The sequence below is a fragment of the Lactuca serriola genome, chromosome 2, assembly GCF_051521515.1.
Source record: "Lactuca serriola cultivar US96UC23 chromosome 2, Lser_US96UC23_V15, whole genome shotgun sequence".
Classification (NCBI taxonomy): Eukaryota; Viridiplantae; Streptophyta; class Magnoliopsida; order Asterales; family Asteraceae; genus Lactuca; species Lactuca serriola.
Window position 1 is genome coordinate 3,717,864 of NC_136409.1, and position 18,929 is coordinate 3,736,792.

Sequence of the window (18,929 nt, forward strand, 5' to 3'; positions counted from 1 at the left end):
CAGGAGAGAATGTCTTTGAGTAGTCAGCCCCATAAGTTTGAGCATATCCTTTAGCAACCAACCGTATCTTCAGACGAGCCACAAATCCATCCGAGTTGACTTTCACCGTGAATACCCATTTACAACCAATCGCCTTTTTACCTACAGGTAATTCTACCAACTCCCATGTATTATTATGATCAAGAGCATTGATTTCATCAATCATAGCATCCTGCCATCCAGAATGGTTCAAGGCTTCACCAATCGTTTTAGGAACATGTATAGTATCAAGTGTAGAGATCATAGAGCGTGAAGCTGGAGACAGTTTACCATAGGATACGAAAGAGGCTATAAGGTATGTACATGAACGCTTACCTTTCCTTAGGGCAATTGGAACATCAAGATCAGGTTCCAGTGTATCGGAAGGTGATGAATCGCTCATAGCAAGAGTCTCATCGGTACTTGGATTTGCAGAAGAAGATGGTAGGATCGGGAGTTGATGTAGGTCGTTGGCGTCTATATACGTGAATAATAGGTGGCTTAGTATGCTCTTCACGTTGTGTAGAGTTACATGGGCTAGGAGACTCAGGAGAAGGTATGGTATATACCAACAGATCATCAGACACTCTTGGGTTGGAACAATTGGTCATAGGAAAGAAGGGTATATTTTCATGAAATGTAACATCTCGAGATACAATGTACCGATTGAGTGTAGGAGAGAAGCACTTGTAGCCTTTCTGAAGTCTAGAGTAACCAAGGAAGACACATTTCAAGGACTTCGGATCCACCTTGGTTAGGTGTGGTCAGGTATCACGAACAAAACACGTACTACTGGAGATCCTTAGTTCGACAGGAAACAATGACTTTGTAGGAAATAGAATCGAGAGTGGACTCATACCATCCAAGACAACAGAAGGAATTCTATTAATGAGAAAACAAGAAGTAGAAAGCGCATCAGCCCAATAAGTTTTAGGAACAGACATGTGAAATAGAAGAGCCCGAGCCACCTCTAAAAGATGACGATTTTTTCGTTCTACGACCCCATTTTGGGCTGGTGTGTCAACACAGGAAGACTTATGAAGAATACCATTTTGAAGCATGTAAGACTGAAATGTTTGAGACAAATATTCTTTTGCGTTATCACTACGAAGGGTTTGGATGGCGGTTTTAAATTGTGTTTTAATCTCAGCATAGAATGAACAAAAATGTGTAAACACTTCAGATCGATTTTTCATAAAATAAAGCCAGGTAGTACGTGAATAATCATCAACAAATGTAACAAAATATTTAAACCCAAGTTTTGAAGTAACAGGGCATGGTCCCCAAACATCATAATGGACTAACTCAAATGCGGATGAAACCCGCTTATTGACTCTTGGACTTAAATGAATACGTTGGTGTTTAGCAAACTGACAAGACTTACACTGTAAAGACGTTAAATAAGAAAACTGAGGACACAACTTCTTTAGATTCTGCAGAGACGGATGGCCTAATCGACAATGAAATTCAAATGGGGATGAAGTGGATGACGCCAAAGAGTAAGGTGTTGGATGTTTGAATATGTATAGGCCATCAGATTCCTGTCCTCTACCAATAATCTTCTTCGTCGACAGATCCTGAAAGACACAATAATCAGGAAAGAATGAGACACAACACTTTAAGGCACGAGTAATTTTGCTAACTGATAACAAATTGAACGAGAAATTTGGTAGACTCAATACAGAGGATAAGGAAACAGATGGCGTAAGTTCAATAGTGCCAGAACCAAGAACATGTGGGGTAGACCCATCAGCGATCGTGACATGAGATGAAGATGTGTGTTTATCAAGACTAGAGAAGAGGGTAGGATTACCTGTCATGTGATCTGAGGCACCCGAATCGATTACCCATTTGAGGCAGAAGATAATAGGCATGTATTAGGGTTACCTTTTTCAGCAAATGCAACAGTTGGACCAGTGGAGTTCTCAGTCTTTAAAAGGCGTGCATATTCTTCTGCAGGTATGGTAATAGTGTTGTCTGATGCAGAAGCAACATGTGCTGATGAGCTTTTCTGATTTCTAGACAAGAGCTTCTTACAAGCGCGTTTGGTGTGACCAAAATCATGACAATAATAACACTCAACGTCATCAGAAGTGGAGATAGCAACCCGTGATTCTGTAGTTCAGTCACTATGACCACCTCTAGAACCCCCTCTGTGACCCCCAAGGGATCCTCCTTGGGAGCCACCATGAAATCCTCCTCGACTAACCAAAGCACTATTATGATCAGAAGGTTGTGGAGACTGAATATTCTCATTTCGAAGAACACGAGCAAATGTTTCTTGAAGGGAAGGAATGGCGGATTCATTCAAAAACTGAGATCTAATAGAGTCGAATTCTGGTCGCAAACCAGTCAAGAAACTGATTACAACCACTTGTTCCCTCTGAGTCTACATAGCTTGGACATCAGCACTCAAGGGAAGAAGAAAGTTGAGCTCCTCATATACTTTCTTAAATTCCATGACATAAGTGGTGAGTGATCGATCTTGTTGTTCCCCTCGATGAAAAGACTTACTGTAACACCCGTGTTTCTGGGCTTGCCATTTTTAGCAATGTAATAGTCTAGGTTAACCTTTGTAACCCAATTTGAAATAAAAAAACGTATTATTTGAGTATCATGTGTTTCGTGCTTAATTGCTTAATTATGTGATATGATTAATTAAGAATAAAATGAGCGTCAAAATTTAAGTGTAAAATAAACTCAATATCTTTGGATAATGTTGTAGTAGTTGAAACAAGGTTTTCGAATATATATAGAACGCCCAAATCTGACTTCGTATGAGGAAGTTATGATTTTCTGAAGTTTCGACTTGGCAGTATGCAACCCGAATACTCGATTTGAGATCGATCAGTTTTTAGATGAAACAATCTAAACGAGAATCGAAGATCTCGTTGTTAGTAGCGAAACGATGAAAAGCTAGGTGAGAACGGACGTCGGACAAAGAAGTTATGAATTTATAAAGAAATTTTACTGTCCCGGCCTCCTAAAAATAAATAATAAAAATAAATTCAAAATTAGCCGATGGAGTCTAAATGAAAGTTGTAGAGTATGGCCTGACCTACGCGTGGATATAAAGAACGTCGAAAACGGAGCTCGTATGCGAAAGTTACGCAATTTAGAAGTTTGACGAGTCAAATTACGCTGAGCGTAATTTGAGTACGCCCAGCGTACTAAAGAGGATGCAACTTGTCTGACCAATACTCGAGTGCCACTGATCGACGCATGCAGTGACGTCAAAGTACGCCCAGCATAACCAAGTTACGCCCAGCGTACTGAGTACGCCCAGCGTAATCCCAAACCCAGCAGCCTATAAATAGAAACCAATATCAGCCATTTTCCCTTGTTCAAACTCTTTCTTCTCTCACCTTTTGCCTCAATTTGCGTGCCGTGTATACCCCGAAGCCCTGGTAATATTCCCGAACCCCGAAGCAAGATCCCGAAGAACGTTATTCCCGAGCCGAAGCCCTGCCCGCGAAGAGCCGGTTTTTGTGAAGATCTTCCAGATCTACGGAGAAACACCTCTTCCGCAAGCCGTAGTGCTGCCTGATCATCTTCTGATCAAGTGAGTGTGTAGTTATTTTTATTCCAACACAATATTATGAAGTATTTTATATAAAATACGTGCTACATGTATATATTTTGTTGTTATATGTGTGAATGTATATTTACTCTCTTCTATCTCATAGATCTGATTTATTCTCTATGAAATATGTGTTATGTGTTTGTGGCTCATCTGTTATGTGGAATATGTATTGATTAAAGCATGCTATATAGGTTTTTTTTAAACTATGTATAAAAATGTATATTTTTATCTACTAATATGTTGGGTAGAACATGGGTAGATAGTTGGTGTGTAATAAACAGATGAGAGGCCTCGGTGTTGTTGGTGTTATTCTAGTCATTCAGCATAGTATGGATGACGACCACGAACTATTCTAGACTGTCTTGTGGAACACTAGCAGGCTCATAACCTGTAGGTGTTGTGAACGACGTGTTCACCGGTGTACTCTATCCCCCACATAGTTGCCTTTAGGACACTTATTGTTGAGGAAGCCCCTCTGCAGTAATGTCCGTCTCGAATGAAAATCCTGAATTAGGTTCCTTATAATAGTTGTTATTTTTAGGAACGTAAAGTGAGGATAACGGGAACGGGTAATCGGGTTTATTATTGATTGTTGAAATTAAATATTTATTGTGGGTTGAAAACCCTATATGCTCACCAGGCTCCCAATCCTGACCCACTCAGTTGATTTGTTTTACAGGAAGTGGCGCAAGAGCTTAAGATGGGCGAAATATCAAGTTGTTTTGTTTACAAGTCTGTATATATATATATATATATATATATATATATATATATATATATATATATATATATATATATATATTTGTTGAATGACTTGTAATGCTATCGTTTATGCTTTATGATCTGTATCGGAACATGACATCCCGACCTTTGATTGTCAAATGAAATCATATCTCTTTATGGAATGTTTTGATAAATATCTATTTTATCATGTTTTGTTTTGGGGAACAAATTCTGCATCTCTTTTAAAAACTAAAATGATTTAATCTGAAAACGTTTAAAAAGCATAAATGAAATCGGTCTTTTTTGGCCGAGATTTTGGGGATGTTACACTTACAAACACTATAGATTCGTGAGATGTTGCTTTGTCCAGAATATAAGAAGTTAAGATAGTCCATAAGTTCTTTCACATATTCACAGTGACTAACCAGAGAAGAGACAGAAGGCTTAACAGTATTGACAATCTGCAAATACAAACGAGCATCACTTTGTAGCCACAAATCAGAATCATCACCTTTGGGGGGATCAGATGTCAAATGAGAAGCCATTCCCATGCTTCGGAGGTAGATCTGAATAGTTTTGTTCCACTCAAAGAAATTGGAGCCATTAAGTTTGTTGTCGGTGAGTCTAGCAATTACCGGAAGCAACTCAGGTACTCGTGGACCACTGCTGCTAGATGATTTGTCTCCTCCGGACATCTTTACGAACTAGAAACAAATAAGAAAAGAGAACGGCACTCACAGGATGCCCTAATCAGGAAATGGTGCACTTACAAGGTACTGGAACACTGATGAACAGTACCAATGAACAGTGTCGAAATAGTGCTCGATGAACCGTACTTCGTGAACAGTACTCTCAATGCAAAAAACCCTCCAACCCTAAACCTCGCTCTGATACCATGTAAACTAGAAAATAGATTTAGAGTGAAAATAACCTTGTTAATTGTACACCTATTACAAGAAGATGTCAGGGTATATAAAGAGGCAGGATCCCTAGACATATGAAACCCTACGGGCCTATGGGCTAAAACTAGGTTAATGCATATGTACAATATTTACATTCCAATACTATTTTTTTTTTCTATTATGGTTTTTCTAATATTTTTATTTATTTTGATTCAAGTAAACGAACTTGAATTCAATTTGAATTACTATAACAAGTTTTTTTTATAGAGACCGACTATTATTATATTTTTTGTTCTTTCTTTTAGTTTATTATCAAATTGAAAAATATTATATTGAATTTAAACTATTGATATCACATATAGAAATATGATTTAATTTGCAAGTTATATAACACATTGAAACACTAATTCTTAATAAACAATCTAATTTTTTTAATTTTTACTTTTTCGTAACATAAATATAATAGCACTAAAGAAAAAAAAGAATAAAAAGAAAATAAGTTGGACCGAAATTACAAATATATACATAAATATTTTATTTACTTGAATAAAATAAAAAAGTTACAAAAACTATAAATTATCAAAATTATAATATACTCTAATATATTAATACATTTTATGTTTTTTGAAAAAGATCATTAAAAAGTTAAAAATACTGAGAAAAATAATTGGAAAACAAAATAAGAAAAAAATAAATAAAAAAAAAAGAAAAAACTAAAAATATAATACGAAAAGAAAAATAAAAAAAAACAAAAAAAAGACGGAAAACAAACTCTAATATACTCTATATATAGTTATATACGCTAGAAAATAGAAACAACACGTAAAAAAATCAAATTGTTGAAAAGTTAAAAAATTGAAATTAAATAAAGTATATATAAAAAGAAAATAAAAAACGTATGTACATTTATTATAAAAATAAAAATAAAAACTCGAAAATAAATAAAGTATATAAAAAACGAAAAAAAAAAAAAGTTAAAAAATCATGTGGTGTAATTTTTTGCAAACCTTAAGGATCAAATTTGAACTTTTTAGGACTTATTTTGCAAAAAAATAACCAAGTTAACCATGAAACTCGTTAAGTGGGCTAGAACGATAAGTTATGGTCATAACAATAATAAAAAAAATATTATGGCGTTTTTCAATTACGCGTTAAAAATTTAGGCTTTTCTAATATTAGTGCTAGTTAATAATTAACCACATTTTGGTTTTCCTTAGTGATGCAAATCCACATTTATGAGATATAATTAAAGCGTAGCCACATACAAAGGCATGAATATGACAAACAAAATTAATGCATTATTCATAATTGATTCTACTAACTAGTCCCTCTCGACAATCTCGGAATACTCTGTTCATGGATGAAGAAGTAATCAGGGTCGAAATCAGCCTTGATTGCCACCAGCCTCTCGAAGTTATCTTTGAAATACATCTTTCCCCAAGAAAGTCTTTTATCATCTATATCGTAAATGAATTCATGTTTATCATTCCTTCCAAGATCGAGATCTCTGAAGTTTGCATAGGCTTCTCTTGGAGAATTTGAAACATATTGGGTCATGCATTCGTAGAGCTTCCGAAGCACACCGACATGCTTCTCCTCCATTACAGGATCCATCCATGATGCTACATACTGAATCTTGAAAAGAACCCCTTTTCTGTGAGGAAACGGGGTCGATGACTCTAAAATCTCGTTCATCATTCCTCCATATGGATTCCATATCATCAATGGACTTCCTTCTTCATTCATTATCTTCCAGATTTCATCTAACCCTGATTCCGGAATTACTTGTCTCACAAAATCTGATTTTGCTTTAAAATAGTTCAAGAAAGATGGTTTTCCTTCAAGGAGGACAGAAGGTGGCACGTTTCTTGGGTATCCAGCGAAGAACATTACAGATTCTATCCAACTCATTTCAATACAATCCTCTTTCTGTAGACCCAACTCGGGAAAATTCACGTTCATGATCTGCATGAGTCTATCTATTCCACCAAGAAACAATGCTTGGTAAGTTGTACTTACTGTTTTATTAGTTGTACCCGATACATTCGATCCAGCCAAAGTGACTTTGATAAAGAGATCTTCGTTAAAAACCGAACCCACTTCTTGCCATTTGTAAAGAATCTTGGTGGCGTCTTGTTCTAATGTTTTGGTAACAGCGAACACAGTCACAGTTTCAGGGACATTGACGAGTTCGAGTTTCCATGAAACAATGATTCCAAAACTACCCCCGCCACCACCACGTATAGCCCAAAAAACATCTTCCCCCATCAATTTCCGATCAAGAATATCTCCATTTGCGTTTATGATTCTTGCATCTAACACATTATCCGCTGCAAGACCATATTTCCTCATCATCGTTCCATACCCACCTCCGGTGACATGTCCACCGACACCCAAACTCGTGCAAATCCCAGCTGGAAATCCTAGGGTTTTGCTTCTCTCCGCCACTCGATAGTAAAGCTCGCCGATGGTGGCTCCGGCCTCCACCCAAACAGAATTTTCAGTAGTATCGACGTTAATACCACGCATCTTTGACAAGTCAATTACGACAAAACTAGAATTCATAATTGATGTGTAGGACAACCCTTCGTAATCATGCCCTCCACTTCTAACCCGAACTTGAATCCCGAGCTTTTTGGCACAAATAACTGCGGTTTGGATCTGGGTTTCATTCAATGGAGTGAAAATAGCTTCGGGTTTGGGAGTTGATTGGGTTGTGAAGCGAAGATTTATGGCTCTGGAGGTGAGAAGTGGGGTGAAGTCGGCGGAGTCAGGGGTGAGGAAAGTGTTGGGGACTAGGATGTCGGAAAGACATTGCAAAAAGGTTTCTTGGATTTGATGTGAATATGAAAATGAAGCAAGTGATAGTAGTAGGAAAAGAACAAATCTTGAAGAAGCCATGTTTTTTTTTTTCTGCATGAGATGGAGGGTCAAATACAATTTTATATTGACGAAGGTTTGACCAAATAAAGGTAAAGTTAATTTGGGCAGTTTTCTCTTTATTCATTAAGGTGGTGTCATTGAATTTTGCAATTTAATAACATCTTAATAAGCTCTTTACTTCTTTAAGTGACATTTAACAAAAAAATTGAGTTCTTGAAGATTTTGTTTACGTTGGTAAATAGACTTCTTTTGAAACGTTTAAGAACATCAGAAAAAAAAAAAACATTTAATAAATAGAGTAAGATGCTGTTTGTTTTTTGGAAAAAACCTCTTCAAACCTCTTACTGCTGCACGGCGCAGCACACGCGCAGCACTTTTCATCTCGCAGCTGTTTGTTTTTTAAAAGTCTTTTGAGTCAAAAACCTCTGCGCAGGCTCTGTTTGGCGCAGCACTTGTACTGCCTCTTCTAACCTCTTCCAACCTCTTATTATTCTTTTTTTTATTGCTGAAATTTTGATTATATGTTATTAAAATTTTATTTCATATTTTTTTTCTGTTTTTTTTTTCGTTTATTCTTATTGAATTTATTTTTCATTTTTTTATATTCAATAATGATAATTTCTTGATGAAATATCATTATTTTTTACTAAAATATCTTTATTTTTTTGTTGAAATATCATTCTTTTTTACTGAAATATCATTAATTTTTACCAAAATGTTATACATTATTAAATTTTACGTATTAAAAAACTATTTTTGGTTTATAAAATTAGTTTATTTTAATTTTTTAATATCTGCAGCAGTATGCAGATGTTCAAAAAACAAACATGCTTCTTATTATAGTCTGCAGCCGTTTGGTCCACCTCTTCTACTGCAGAGGGTTGCAGAGGTGGTCCGCAGACTTCATGAATTTTTGCTTCAGAAAATCAAACAACACCTAAATTACACGAATGGTCCTAGGGTAAGTTGTGTGTTTGGTCTTTAACTATTTTTTTAATTCAGAAGATTTCTGCTGTTTGCTTTTGCTATGCTTTTGGTCTCTGTCTTACCTAAAAAGACTATTTTAGCTTTGATTTTTTAATTTATTTAAATAAACACACCCCAACCTCACCCCATCACTTTATCTTACATTACCCACAATTTTTCCCTAGTCTTTTTAGGTAAGAGATGGTTCAAATGCGTAACAAAAACAACAATATGGACCTTCTGAGTTAAAAAAAAATTAGTTAGAGACCAAACGCACAAATTATCCCAATCTATAGGACCATTCGTGTAATTTACTCTAATAAATAAAATGTTACATGTGGTAGAAGTTGGAACTTAACATTCAAATTTTACTATAACAGAAACAGTAGTCGAGACTCAAGAATAATCATTTATATCTCTTTTTATTTTTCTTTTCAAAAGCTAATGACAAGAAAATCTTTTGACCTTTGATTAGATTTTGTGAAAAGTTGGAATTTTATCCATTAGCATTCATCTCAATAGCAGTCAAACACACAAAATGTTACAAGGGTTCGAAAATAAGGTGTTTTGATAAACAAAATATCTCAATTTCTCAAAGATCATGTAAATTCACTTTCCCCTATTGATATTTCTCCTCTACGCCTAAGCTTCAAAAAATTCAATGTGGGATACTCCTTTAGTTTACATTTTATATTTTAGGCACAAAACAGAAAGCACATTAGTAGAGAGTATATAATTGTTTAATAGATAGTATATGGTTGTTTAAAAACCTGAAAAAGTCTTAGAATTGGGGAAATACGAGTATAATATGTTTTAGCCCAATGGATTAACATGAGACAAAAATACACTATTTGGCATTAACAAGATGACTGACTGATTGTGAATAATAACAAGCATGTATCAAAAATCTTAATTTAGGAGTTTTGGGCTAATTCTACAAACCTACACATTAGTTCTTTTTTTTTTTCTTTTGCAATTGAGACTTGTTAGAAAACAACAACATAATGAATTGTCCATCTCATAGGTGGTATCTCACATTCCATCTTCCATTAATATCAACATTAAATGTCCAATTGTTTTCCCTGAGTTGTACATACGGAATCTGCAACAAAAAGACACATGAGATTACAAACATTACCAATAAAATTAACAAACAAAAAAAATTTATTATTATTATTAGAGAAAGCAACTAATTACAATTTTACATGTTGATAAGTTACAAAATGCCAAATTACATAATACCAATGCATTTTATTCTCTCTACCAATATGGACAATCTACTTTATTTTTATCCATCATAGCAACCTACTTACATTTTTAACTCATAATACCTATTTACTTATGTTTTTTTTATCTAAAACAACGCCACTTTATCCTTTTTTTACAAATAATAGCAATGTATTTATATTTGTTACATATTGCTATTATCATTTAAAACCTTCAATTGAAGATACATTGCAATCTATGTGTAAAGAATATAAGTATGTTGCTATTATAGGTTACATATTGCTATTATCTGTTAAAAAGGGAAGTACATTATTATCATGGGTAAGGAGTAGCTGCAAGAAAGCTGATTTTGAAGGTTTATATAAATTTACATAACTATCCCTATCTTTCATTGCATGATTATATGAATTATGATCCTTCAAAGTTTCAATAATTATTTTCAAAAAGACACATTAAATATGGAAAATACCTTGTCAACGATTTCCAAGCCAAGTTTGAGTCTTACATCTTGGTCTTTCTGAAAATCTAGAATGTTCCATACCAACTCAAGAGCTCCCTGTGGTATTGGCTGTTTAAGAGATAAGCAAAAAGTAAATAAGTTTAGAGATTACACAATTATATTCATACCTTGAACACTAGCTAATTAAGAAAGTAACATTTTTTTATTTATGGAAAACGAATCTTGATTTGAAGTTTTCAAATGTGTGCTTTATATCATTTCTGTGAAAATGGACAAAACTTGGATTATATTCAATAGTTTATAACCTCTTAAATTGCTTTAGTTAAAAAAAAGGATCATTACTTTGATAATAGTTTAGACCATGGTATTTGTTATATGCTAGAAACAGTCATGTACTTCCATTGATTTGTTTTTATATCATAGACCTTCATGTCTTCTTATTACAGCATTGTTACTTTGAATTATCTACCCAATTATAACAATGTCATACAAATACAAAGCATATTTCTTGCATTTAGCACTTTAATATAAAAATTATATATGAATTTGAAATAATAGGTAAAACAACATTGGCAGGTCAACCCATTTTCTTTTGACCCATTACTTGACTTGCCACTAAAATACCCAGACAAATAAAATTTCCACACAAACCTGAGTCAAATCTTGGTCAATATTGCAACGCCCTTTAAGAACAAAGTTCACATCACGATTGAATGAAACTGGATATGCTTTTTTCCCACGCAAGGTGCAATGGAGATTTTCATTTTTATCATAATGCAATCCAGCTCCAAGGCTAGCTGAAAGCTATATCAAGTAAGTAGATGTGTTAAAGATTGTTAATTTAAGCCTAGTTTGCTACAAGATTCATAATTGAAGGGTAGAAATTGTAACATACAGTAGGATAGGAGTGTCTAATAAGTGCACACAAGAAAGTTGGAAGCCCAGTTCCTGTATCAAGCTCTCCGCTAAGCTGCAATATTGGAGAATTAGATGTCAACGTAAAGCACAAGTTTTTGAAATCCCTAATTTGAACCGGAGTTAATCTTCTTATCAAATTAATCAAAATGCGACAGAATCAAGAGCTGATTTCTTTCAGTAACGTCATTGATACACAGATAAAACCCAAACAGAAATCCGGAACTCCTTATGATCAACAAATACAAAATCAAATAAAGACAGTTCAAAATTGCTGCCAATAACGATAAGCAAAAGATATAGTTTGAAACAAATGGTGTGAATTTGCGACCTGAAGTAGCGTGTTGGAATCGATTTGGAGCTTCTGCTTAGCGTGGATTTTGAGGGCACTTACATCTCCGGCGTACTTCACCGTAGGAGGATTCTTGTTTGTGGCGATCCTGAGAGCGCGTGATTCTCCACCGTATCTTAAGGAAGTATCCATTTCTGCGAGGTGGATTATCAGAAGCTGTTGATAAAACTAAAACCCTAGCTATGGCGGAGATTCATATATATACTGTACTTCAGGCGTAAGCAATTTTGTCCCTCTTGTGGATAGAAAGCCAACGGAGCATAAATTGGAAGTTTGGGACTTTGGGCAATAAATTTAGTTGTCTTATTTTAGTGATCTCCTTTATTTTATCTTTTTAGACTTTAGATTGTTAATTTATTTTAAAATAATATTTTATCCCTCAAAAAAAAAAAAAAAAAAAAACTTAAAGTAACAAATAATTCTATAAAAAAAGATTTGAACAACCATATACTTATAATTTATAAAATAATAGTTCTTTATGCACATATTTTCTTTATTTTCAAATTAAAACTTAAAACCTTGACTAATAACTAAACAAATCCACCATCCTTAGGGTAGCTTGGAGTTTAATGGGCTAAAGATATGATAGGGACTACTACTATATATGATTTTTTTTTCTTTCTTACATAATTTGCAACAAAATCAGGATTGTTTGATAACATCTATATCTGACATTCATGGGAGTTTTTGAGGGTGTGCGAGGTGGGCGACCGCATAGGACCCACATCATGGAGGGGCCCCAATTTTTACGTAGGATTCATAATAGGAGACTAGTAATCCAGGTCCGGAAACAAAATTGATTCAAGGGTATCACCAGGAGAAAGTCAGTTCACCCTCTGATTCTCGCAAATCTAAGTCGGAAGTCCCTATGACGTTACTCCTTCTCTTGAACCCGCTAATTAAGTCGTTGAAGGTGTGTGTGTTTCACTGTTGATTAACTGATTGTTTCAAAATCAGTTTCGGAAGTCAAATTTGTAAGTTTCAAGATCCAATAAGATCGCTCAATTTCATATTTGTGATTAATTTATTGTTTCAATTTCAAAAATTATAATCGATTTTCTTATAAATCTGATGCTCACTTGTTGTGCTTCAAAATTAGAATCGACCTACTTATGTTGTTTCTTTTGTGTTTGATTGTTTTAATTTCAGTCGATGACATCTTTTAAAACAAGATCTGAACAATAAAATAAATATGAAAGAATTCTGATTTTGCTTCCAAAAACTTGAAGGAATTTGATGACAAATATATTAACTTGTGTTGTATCCGTCTTGAAGTTGCACTTAAATATAGCAAGCAATCAGATGTTGACATCAATGAACTTAATTTGGAGTTATATCTTGTTGACGAGTTCTTACCAAGTGAAACCACTAACCCACCAATGTTTTAAAATATATGAAGAAGTCAATTGTTTTCCTGATGCATATATAGTTTTGCTGACTATTCTATTAATTGTTACGTCTTTAAAAACAAGCTTCTCAATATTGAAGTTGTTAAGTTTCTACTTACGGTCAATAATTTCACAAGAAAGACTTAATGACTTGGAAATGATAGATTTTGAGAAAATATATTTGGTAGATATCAAGAACAATATTTTGGAGAGTATTTATTATGACAAGTCGGTGAACACCTTCGATTCTAAGAATGTTATTAGAACATTGCGATTAATGTAACTATGTAAGATTGTATAGTATGTTATCATTCTTTTTTTTTCTAATAATAATCGACTTATCATAATATTAACGAATTTTACTTATATAATAAAATTATGTTTAAGGGCCCAATTTTATTTTCCGAACAGGGCCCTCAAAATCAACGGAACGCCCCTGCTGACATTCAAATGTTACATCTAAATCGATTGGCATTAGTATCTTTGATTCAGCTTCTAAATGCATCCAAATCCTTTGAACAGTTAAGGAACACGGCCTTCTTTGAACCACAAAAATATAATCATTCGACATTAAATGATTTAGTTTTATGGAACAACCCCTTAGTGAGTTATACCAAAAAATGTGGCATGATGTATTAAGACACCAACCATTTATATGTGTTATTTTTTCTACCCAACTATTCTCACATTAAAATTGATTAATATTTTGAAAATTGTTTCTAGTGTAAGCAAATGGTAACTTAGTCTCTTTCATGTGGTTTATTCAATCTAGAAATAAATAAAGATTATATATACAATTCTTTATCAGACATCATTAAATATTTGACCACTTAATGGGAAAAAAAACCCTTCGATTATAATCACTTGGGAATTAAACACTTCAAATGGAGTTGTTCCAAGTCGAAATTCACAAGACTCAACCTTGGGTGACCCAACATTCAAAAATATAAAGATTAAACAATTTACTATAAACCATGTATTATTATGTCAAATATTTCTGTGAATTTTTTTATGAGCCCAAATGCTTCCAAAAACCTAGATTGTGCTTTTCATGTGAATTATTCCAAAATGATAAAAGGAGTTGGTATATAAATACAGTGTTACAAAGAGTTTTTTGTCACGCAATGTCATGTACAACTTCATATTAAAAAGCTTTATACATCTCATAAAATGGTATGGTAGTAAAATTTGCTCTTTATACCCAAACTACCCCTGCAAACTCATTCAAATCCTGCTAATAAACAAGATGAAGAAACCCACAGTTCCTGGAAACAAACTACTTCCCTTCGGGTCGGATCACTTGCAATAGTTCAAGATTCATCTCAAAGGTCGCTCCAGGCTTCACAATCAACCATAAAAATTTTTAGATACAGATTAGAATCGTATTTGTCTAAATTTTCAGATATTTGGATTGTACAAAAATCTAAAATATATATATATTTGTATATTGCAATTATTCGTATTAGGATGAAACAACTAGGTTGAAATTTCATGTCTAATTTTCAACCTACAACTCACATGAAATTATTAAATTTTGAGAAAAACTAATAGCGACCTTAAAATCACAACCTTTTCCACAATTAAGCAAAGAAATATGGTTTGGAAACAAAGATTAAAAAAAATCAAACGAATTGCTCACCGGAATTTCATTCATGCCCCTTTTTCCATACCCAGCCTCCGGGGGAACAATCACTCTCCTCTGTAACAAAATAATAATAAAAAAAAGGATTTAAATACAGGAAATTATTTAAGATGCGTTTTGTTTGTATAATGTTATAAGAATGAATGGAAGCTGTAAAAGTATTTGGAATACCGAAGAATGTCATTTTGGAGGTGTGGTTCATTGGCAAGAAATGGGAGGATCTCAGTAAAAAAATTAAATAATTTTTGAAATTTTATATATATTTAAATATTTTTGTTTATCGATATATCATATATGTAACTGAATTTTTTTATTTTATGTATTTTAAGATATACAAATGGAAATCACTCTTTCCACTGGAAAATCTGAGAGATTCCAATGGAATTTGAATTCCGTTCATTTGGCAACCACACACGCCATGGAATGGAATTTCGAATTCCAATTCCGTTGGAATCTGTGAACCAAAAAAATGATGGTAAATCTAAGTGACCACCTTTCCACCAACTTTCATCCCCTCAACCACGGTGTACATGGCGGGGGGAGGTTTTGGTGCCGCTTGTGCAGAAAATAAACCGTTGGGATTGTCTACAAAATCGCGCTTTCTTTCCCTTCCCGGAGGAGCTCCAACCTTAAACTCGTAAGGCTACTTAAGGCCATCAAAGGAACATGTCAAAAGGATAAAAATTTTGATCCTTCAAAAAGGTTTATAATGTAAAACACTTATTTTACAGTGAAGGTTTACTTTATATTACCAATGGGCTAAATGCAAAATTTTGCGTTGCACTTTGTGTATTAATGTATTATATCGCATCTTACTTCCATTTCTTTATATGATAGCGTTGTACTTCCAATTTCTTTTGTATTTTGAAAAGGCTGCCCAATTATACTTTTTTTTATTAGCAAATTATATTTTGAAAATTCTATGCAATTATAGCACCAAAATTGTTTTGTATGAGGATGACAAGTTGACAATGGTATAATTCGGTAGATTTTTTGAAGTATAATGCTTTAATATGAAGAATGAAAGTATGTTGCGAGTTCTTGCATTTAACCCTTTACCAAATTATGCAACAAAGTCAATTCATTACCAATTTACGCAGCCTTGTTTCAAAATTTTTTTTTACCAATTTATGCAATAAATTATAAACTAAAACATGAATGCATAAATTAGTAAGAAATCCACTTTGTTGCATAAATTTGTAAAAAAGAAAGTATTGGGAACTAACTGAAACATAGCAGCATATTAGTTGATAGAAAATGATAAGAACTTGAAACATGGATGCATAAATTGGTAAAAATAAAATCCACTTCACTTCATAAATTGGTAAAAGGTAATAGCTTTGTTGCATGAATAAACACAAACTGTAGAAACAAACCTGTGCAATTGTACGATTTCCAGCTAAAATTTTAGACTCCCTGCTTGAAACTGCTGTGATTTTGTTATAAACACAATCAAAGTGAACTTGAACGAATGATCCCTTTTCAGCAGTGGGGCCCTTTCCTTCAGCAATATCATAGTATTTCAGTCCATCAGCTGCTTCAAATTCAAGAAAACTTTCAATACAAGAATTTCCTTCTTGTTTTTAAAGTTGAATGCAAGAAATAAATACCCAATTATAGCAATGTGATTCAAATATAAAGCAAAATTCATTGCTATAATTGGAAAGATTTTTCAAAGTATTATATGCTAAAAGGAAAAAAAAAAGTACAATGCAACAATTATGTAGATTTCAAAAAATCTAAACAGCTATAGCTTTTCGTTAGACATTTCTCTTCAAATATTCACTTTTCGTTAGATATTGTTCAATTTAAGAGGGACTACATGACATAATTTCACATTACAGAAAAAGTTTTAGCAGTAACAAGATTTGAATTTTATGTGATAAGAATCAAATCATGTCAATTTTTTATTCCAAAGAAGACGATTTTGACTATGAAAGTCCAAATCAATTCCATTAGCATACATCACATTCATTTCATCTTACATTGCCAAATGGAGTTTCATTACACAAAAACCAGCCACTCATGGAGTTTCATTAACAGTAATATATACGAGAGTAGTAATTTACTAACAGCTGGTGAGGTAATCTTCAAGAGGGATGACCTTTCTGTTGCGCCTTTCTCTAGCCGCAGATTCTAGAGGGTTAGAAATTAGGGCAAATGGAAGAACAGATATCAAAATTGCTGATCTTCTTGAAATGGGTAACGGAAAAAATGCTTGATTTTGATGAAATTCGTGAGGTTCGTTTATGGGTTTCGAGGAAATCAGAGGACTTTGAAAAGTTATTTTCTGCAAAGAAGCCATGGCCACGTGAAAAAGACAAGAACCCAAATCGTGTAAGGCTATCCACTTTACTTGTACCAAATTCACATCATAATCCCTCCAATTTTGAAGCATTTTTAAAAGGATAAAGTGAAGTTAGAGTGTGGAAAACGAATTGGTTTTTACTATTTACTACCTCCAGAAAATTACTTGTGGGGACTAGGGACATTTCCAACTTTAGTGTATATATATATATATATATATATATATATATATATATATATATATATATATATATATATATATATATATATATATATATATATATATATATATATATATATTTTTACTACTTATAAAAGAAATCTAACTATTTCTATAAATAGATTGAATATAATAATATTATTTTTTTAAGACGTCCAAACTATTAAGCTTGAAGTACAACCCATTTATAATATAATAATATTAAAACTTTAACCTTATCCTTTATCCCCTAAAAATCTCGTATCAAGTTAATAGAAGAATTCATTTGCAAATTGAACCCGTCAATCTCAACACTTCAGCCATTTGAAAAGGTCAATGTCAACAATTTATAGAGGATCTCTTCTCTCACATTGGTAACAAACCATCTCATAATATTTATCTTCGTAATCCCTTCAAAGTAAGAAATATACGCACACTCTCTCGAAGAACCCTAACCAGTAACCAAGACAGTATAACCACCACCACCACAGCCGCTCTGCCTCCTTCCGCCTTCAACCAACCACTATCATGACTACCGCCCTTCCTCTCACCCACGACGTGAACTTTCTTTTGGAACATAACATTTTTCTTTAAAAAAATATCGTTGAAAGAAGCTATTTGTCCCCGCCGCTGTGCGCGGGTAACGGCTAGTGTATATATATATATATATATATATATATATATATATATAGGCTTAGGTTATTTTGTTTTTAGTAAGTATCGTGTGCCAGAATGCACAGATCTGAACCAATGGATGAAATTAATCAATGGACATGATTTGAGAGTGTATGATATTACAATGGGGTAACATGTAGCATATAATCACACAATTTTAAGCAAAAGGGTATTTTGGACAATTAACTACATTTATAAAAGGAAATTTTCGGATTTTTAGGGATGATTAATTATCCTAATTTAAAAAAATCTGAAATTTTTAATTAATTCAATTTTAAATTTTTACCGATTTTATTCTGTCAGAATATTTTTTGTTAGAATGATGTCCTTTCAGAATTTTATTCTAATAGAATATTATTTTCTTAGAATGATGCTCTTTCAGAATTTTATTCTAATAGAATATTATTGAATAATAACAAAATTTTTGAATCAGATGTTGAAAAATAACAAACATTCTAATATATTCTTATACATCCGAACTTAAATACAAATTCATACATATTCTTATAGACTAATATATTTATACATTTTAATATAATTATACATATTCTAAAAGAATATTAAGGTCTTCAACGCCTTCTTCCAGCCATTCCTATCACATATACAACAAAAACTAATAATTGTTAAAAACATGTTACTTGCAATTAACTATCACTTAATATATTCTGATAGAATACATAGAATATGAC

General features: G+C 33.1%; 2 protein-coding genes and 1 pseudogene across 3 annotated transcripts; all 3 read right to left on the reverse strand.

The window, feature by feature from the left end:
• Positions 1 to 6,543: 6,543 nt before the first annotated feature.
• LOC145088775 (monolignol oxidoreductase AtBBE-like 13 pseudogene) lies at positions 6,544 to 8,225 on the reverse strand (annotated as a pseudogene).
• Positions 8,226 to 9,871: 1,646 nt separating this feature from the next.
• Positions 9,872 to 12,307, reverse strand: LOC145085901 (outer envelope pore protein 21B, chloroplastic-like). The gene is made up of 5 exons (XM_079023585.1): positions 12,009 to 12,307; positions 11,658 to 11,732; positions 11,414 to 11,566; positions 10,772 to 10,870; positions 9,872 to 10,177 (listed from the first exon to the last, which is right to left on the reverse strand). The coding sequence occupies exons 1-5, from the start codon at positions 12,159 to 12,161 to the stop codon at positions 10,094 to 10,096; spliced, it is 564 nt and encodes a 187-aa protein (XP_078879711.1). The 5' UTR covers positions 12,162 to 12,307; the 3' UTR covers positions 9,872 to 10,093.
• Positions 12,308 to 14,475: 2,168 nt separating this feature from the next.
• Positions 14,476 to 17,423, reverse strand: LOC145085902 (FKBP-like peptidyl-prolyl cis-trans isomerase family protein). 2 transcript variants are annotated; one of them, XM_079023586.1, is made up of 5 exons: positions 17,133 to 17,423; positions 16,436 to 16,596; positions 15,553 to 15,702; positions 15,057 to 15,116; positions 14,476 to 14,756 (listed from the first exon to the last, which is right to left on the reverse strand). In XM_079023586.1, exons 1-5 carry the CDS (start codon positions 17,362 to 17,364, stop codon positions 14,694 to 14,696), a joined length of 666 nt encoding a protein of 221 aa, XP_078879712.1. In that variant the 5' UTR covers positions 17,365 to 17,423; the 3' UTR covers positions 14,476 to 14,693. The 2 variants fall into 2 exon arrangements, with proteins under 2 accessions (XP_078879712.1, XP_078879713.1); XM_079023587.1 differs by having other exon boundaries at positions 16,436 to 16,593; positions 17,133 to 17,420.
• Between the last annotated feature and the right edge of the window lie 1,506 nt (positions 17,424 to 18,929).

Bases quoted from the DNA above. Each gene is read 5' to 3' on its own strand.
- LOC145085901 (XM_079023585.1), bottom strand. From the start codon at position 12,161: ATGGATACTTCCTTAAGATACGGTGGAGAATCACGCGCTCTCAGGATC. The intron at 11,733-12,008 runs GTCGCAAATTCA...CCAATATTGCAG, and splicing joins ATTCCAACACGCTACTTCAG to CTTAGCGGAGAGCTTGATAC. The intron at 11,567-11,657 runs GTATGTTACAAT...TACTTGATATAG, and splicing joins TTAGACACTCCTATCCTACT to CTTTCAGCTAGCCTTGGAGC.
- LOC145085902 (XM_079023586.1), bottom strand. From the start codon at position 17,364: ATGGCTTCTTTGCAGAAAATAACTTTTCAAAGTCCTCTGATTTCCTCG. The intron at 15,703-16,435 runs GTTTGTTTCTAC...GGCCTTAAGTAG, and splicing joins GAAATCGTACAATTGCACAG to CCTTACGAGTTTAAGGTTGG. The intron at 14,757-15,056 runs GTGAGCAATTCG...TTGATTGTGAAG, and splicing joins GGGGCATGAATGAAATTCCG to CCTGGAGCGACCTTTGAGAT.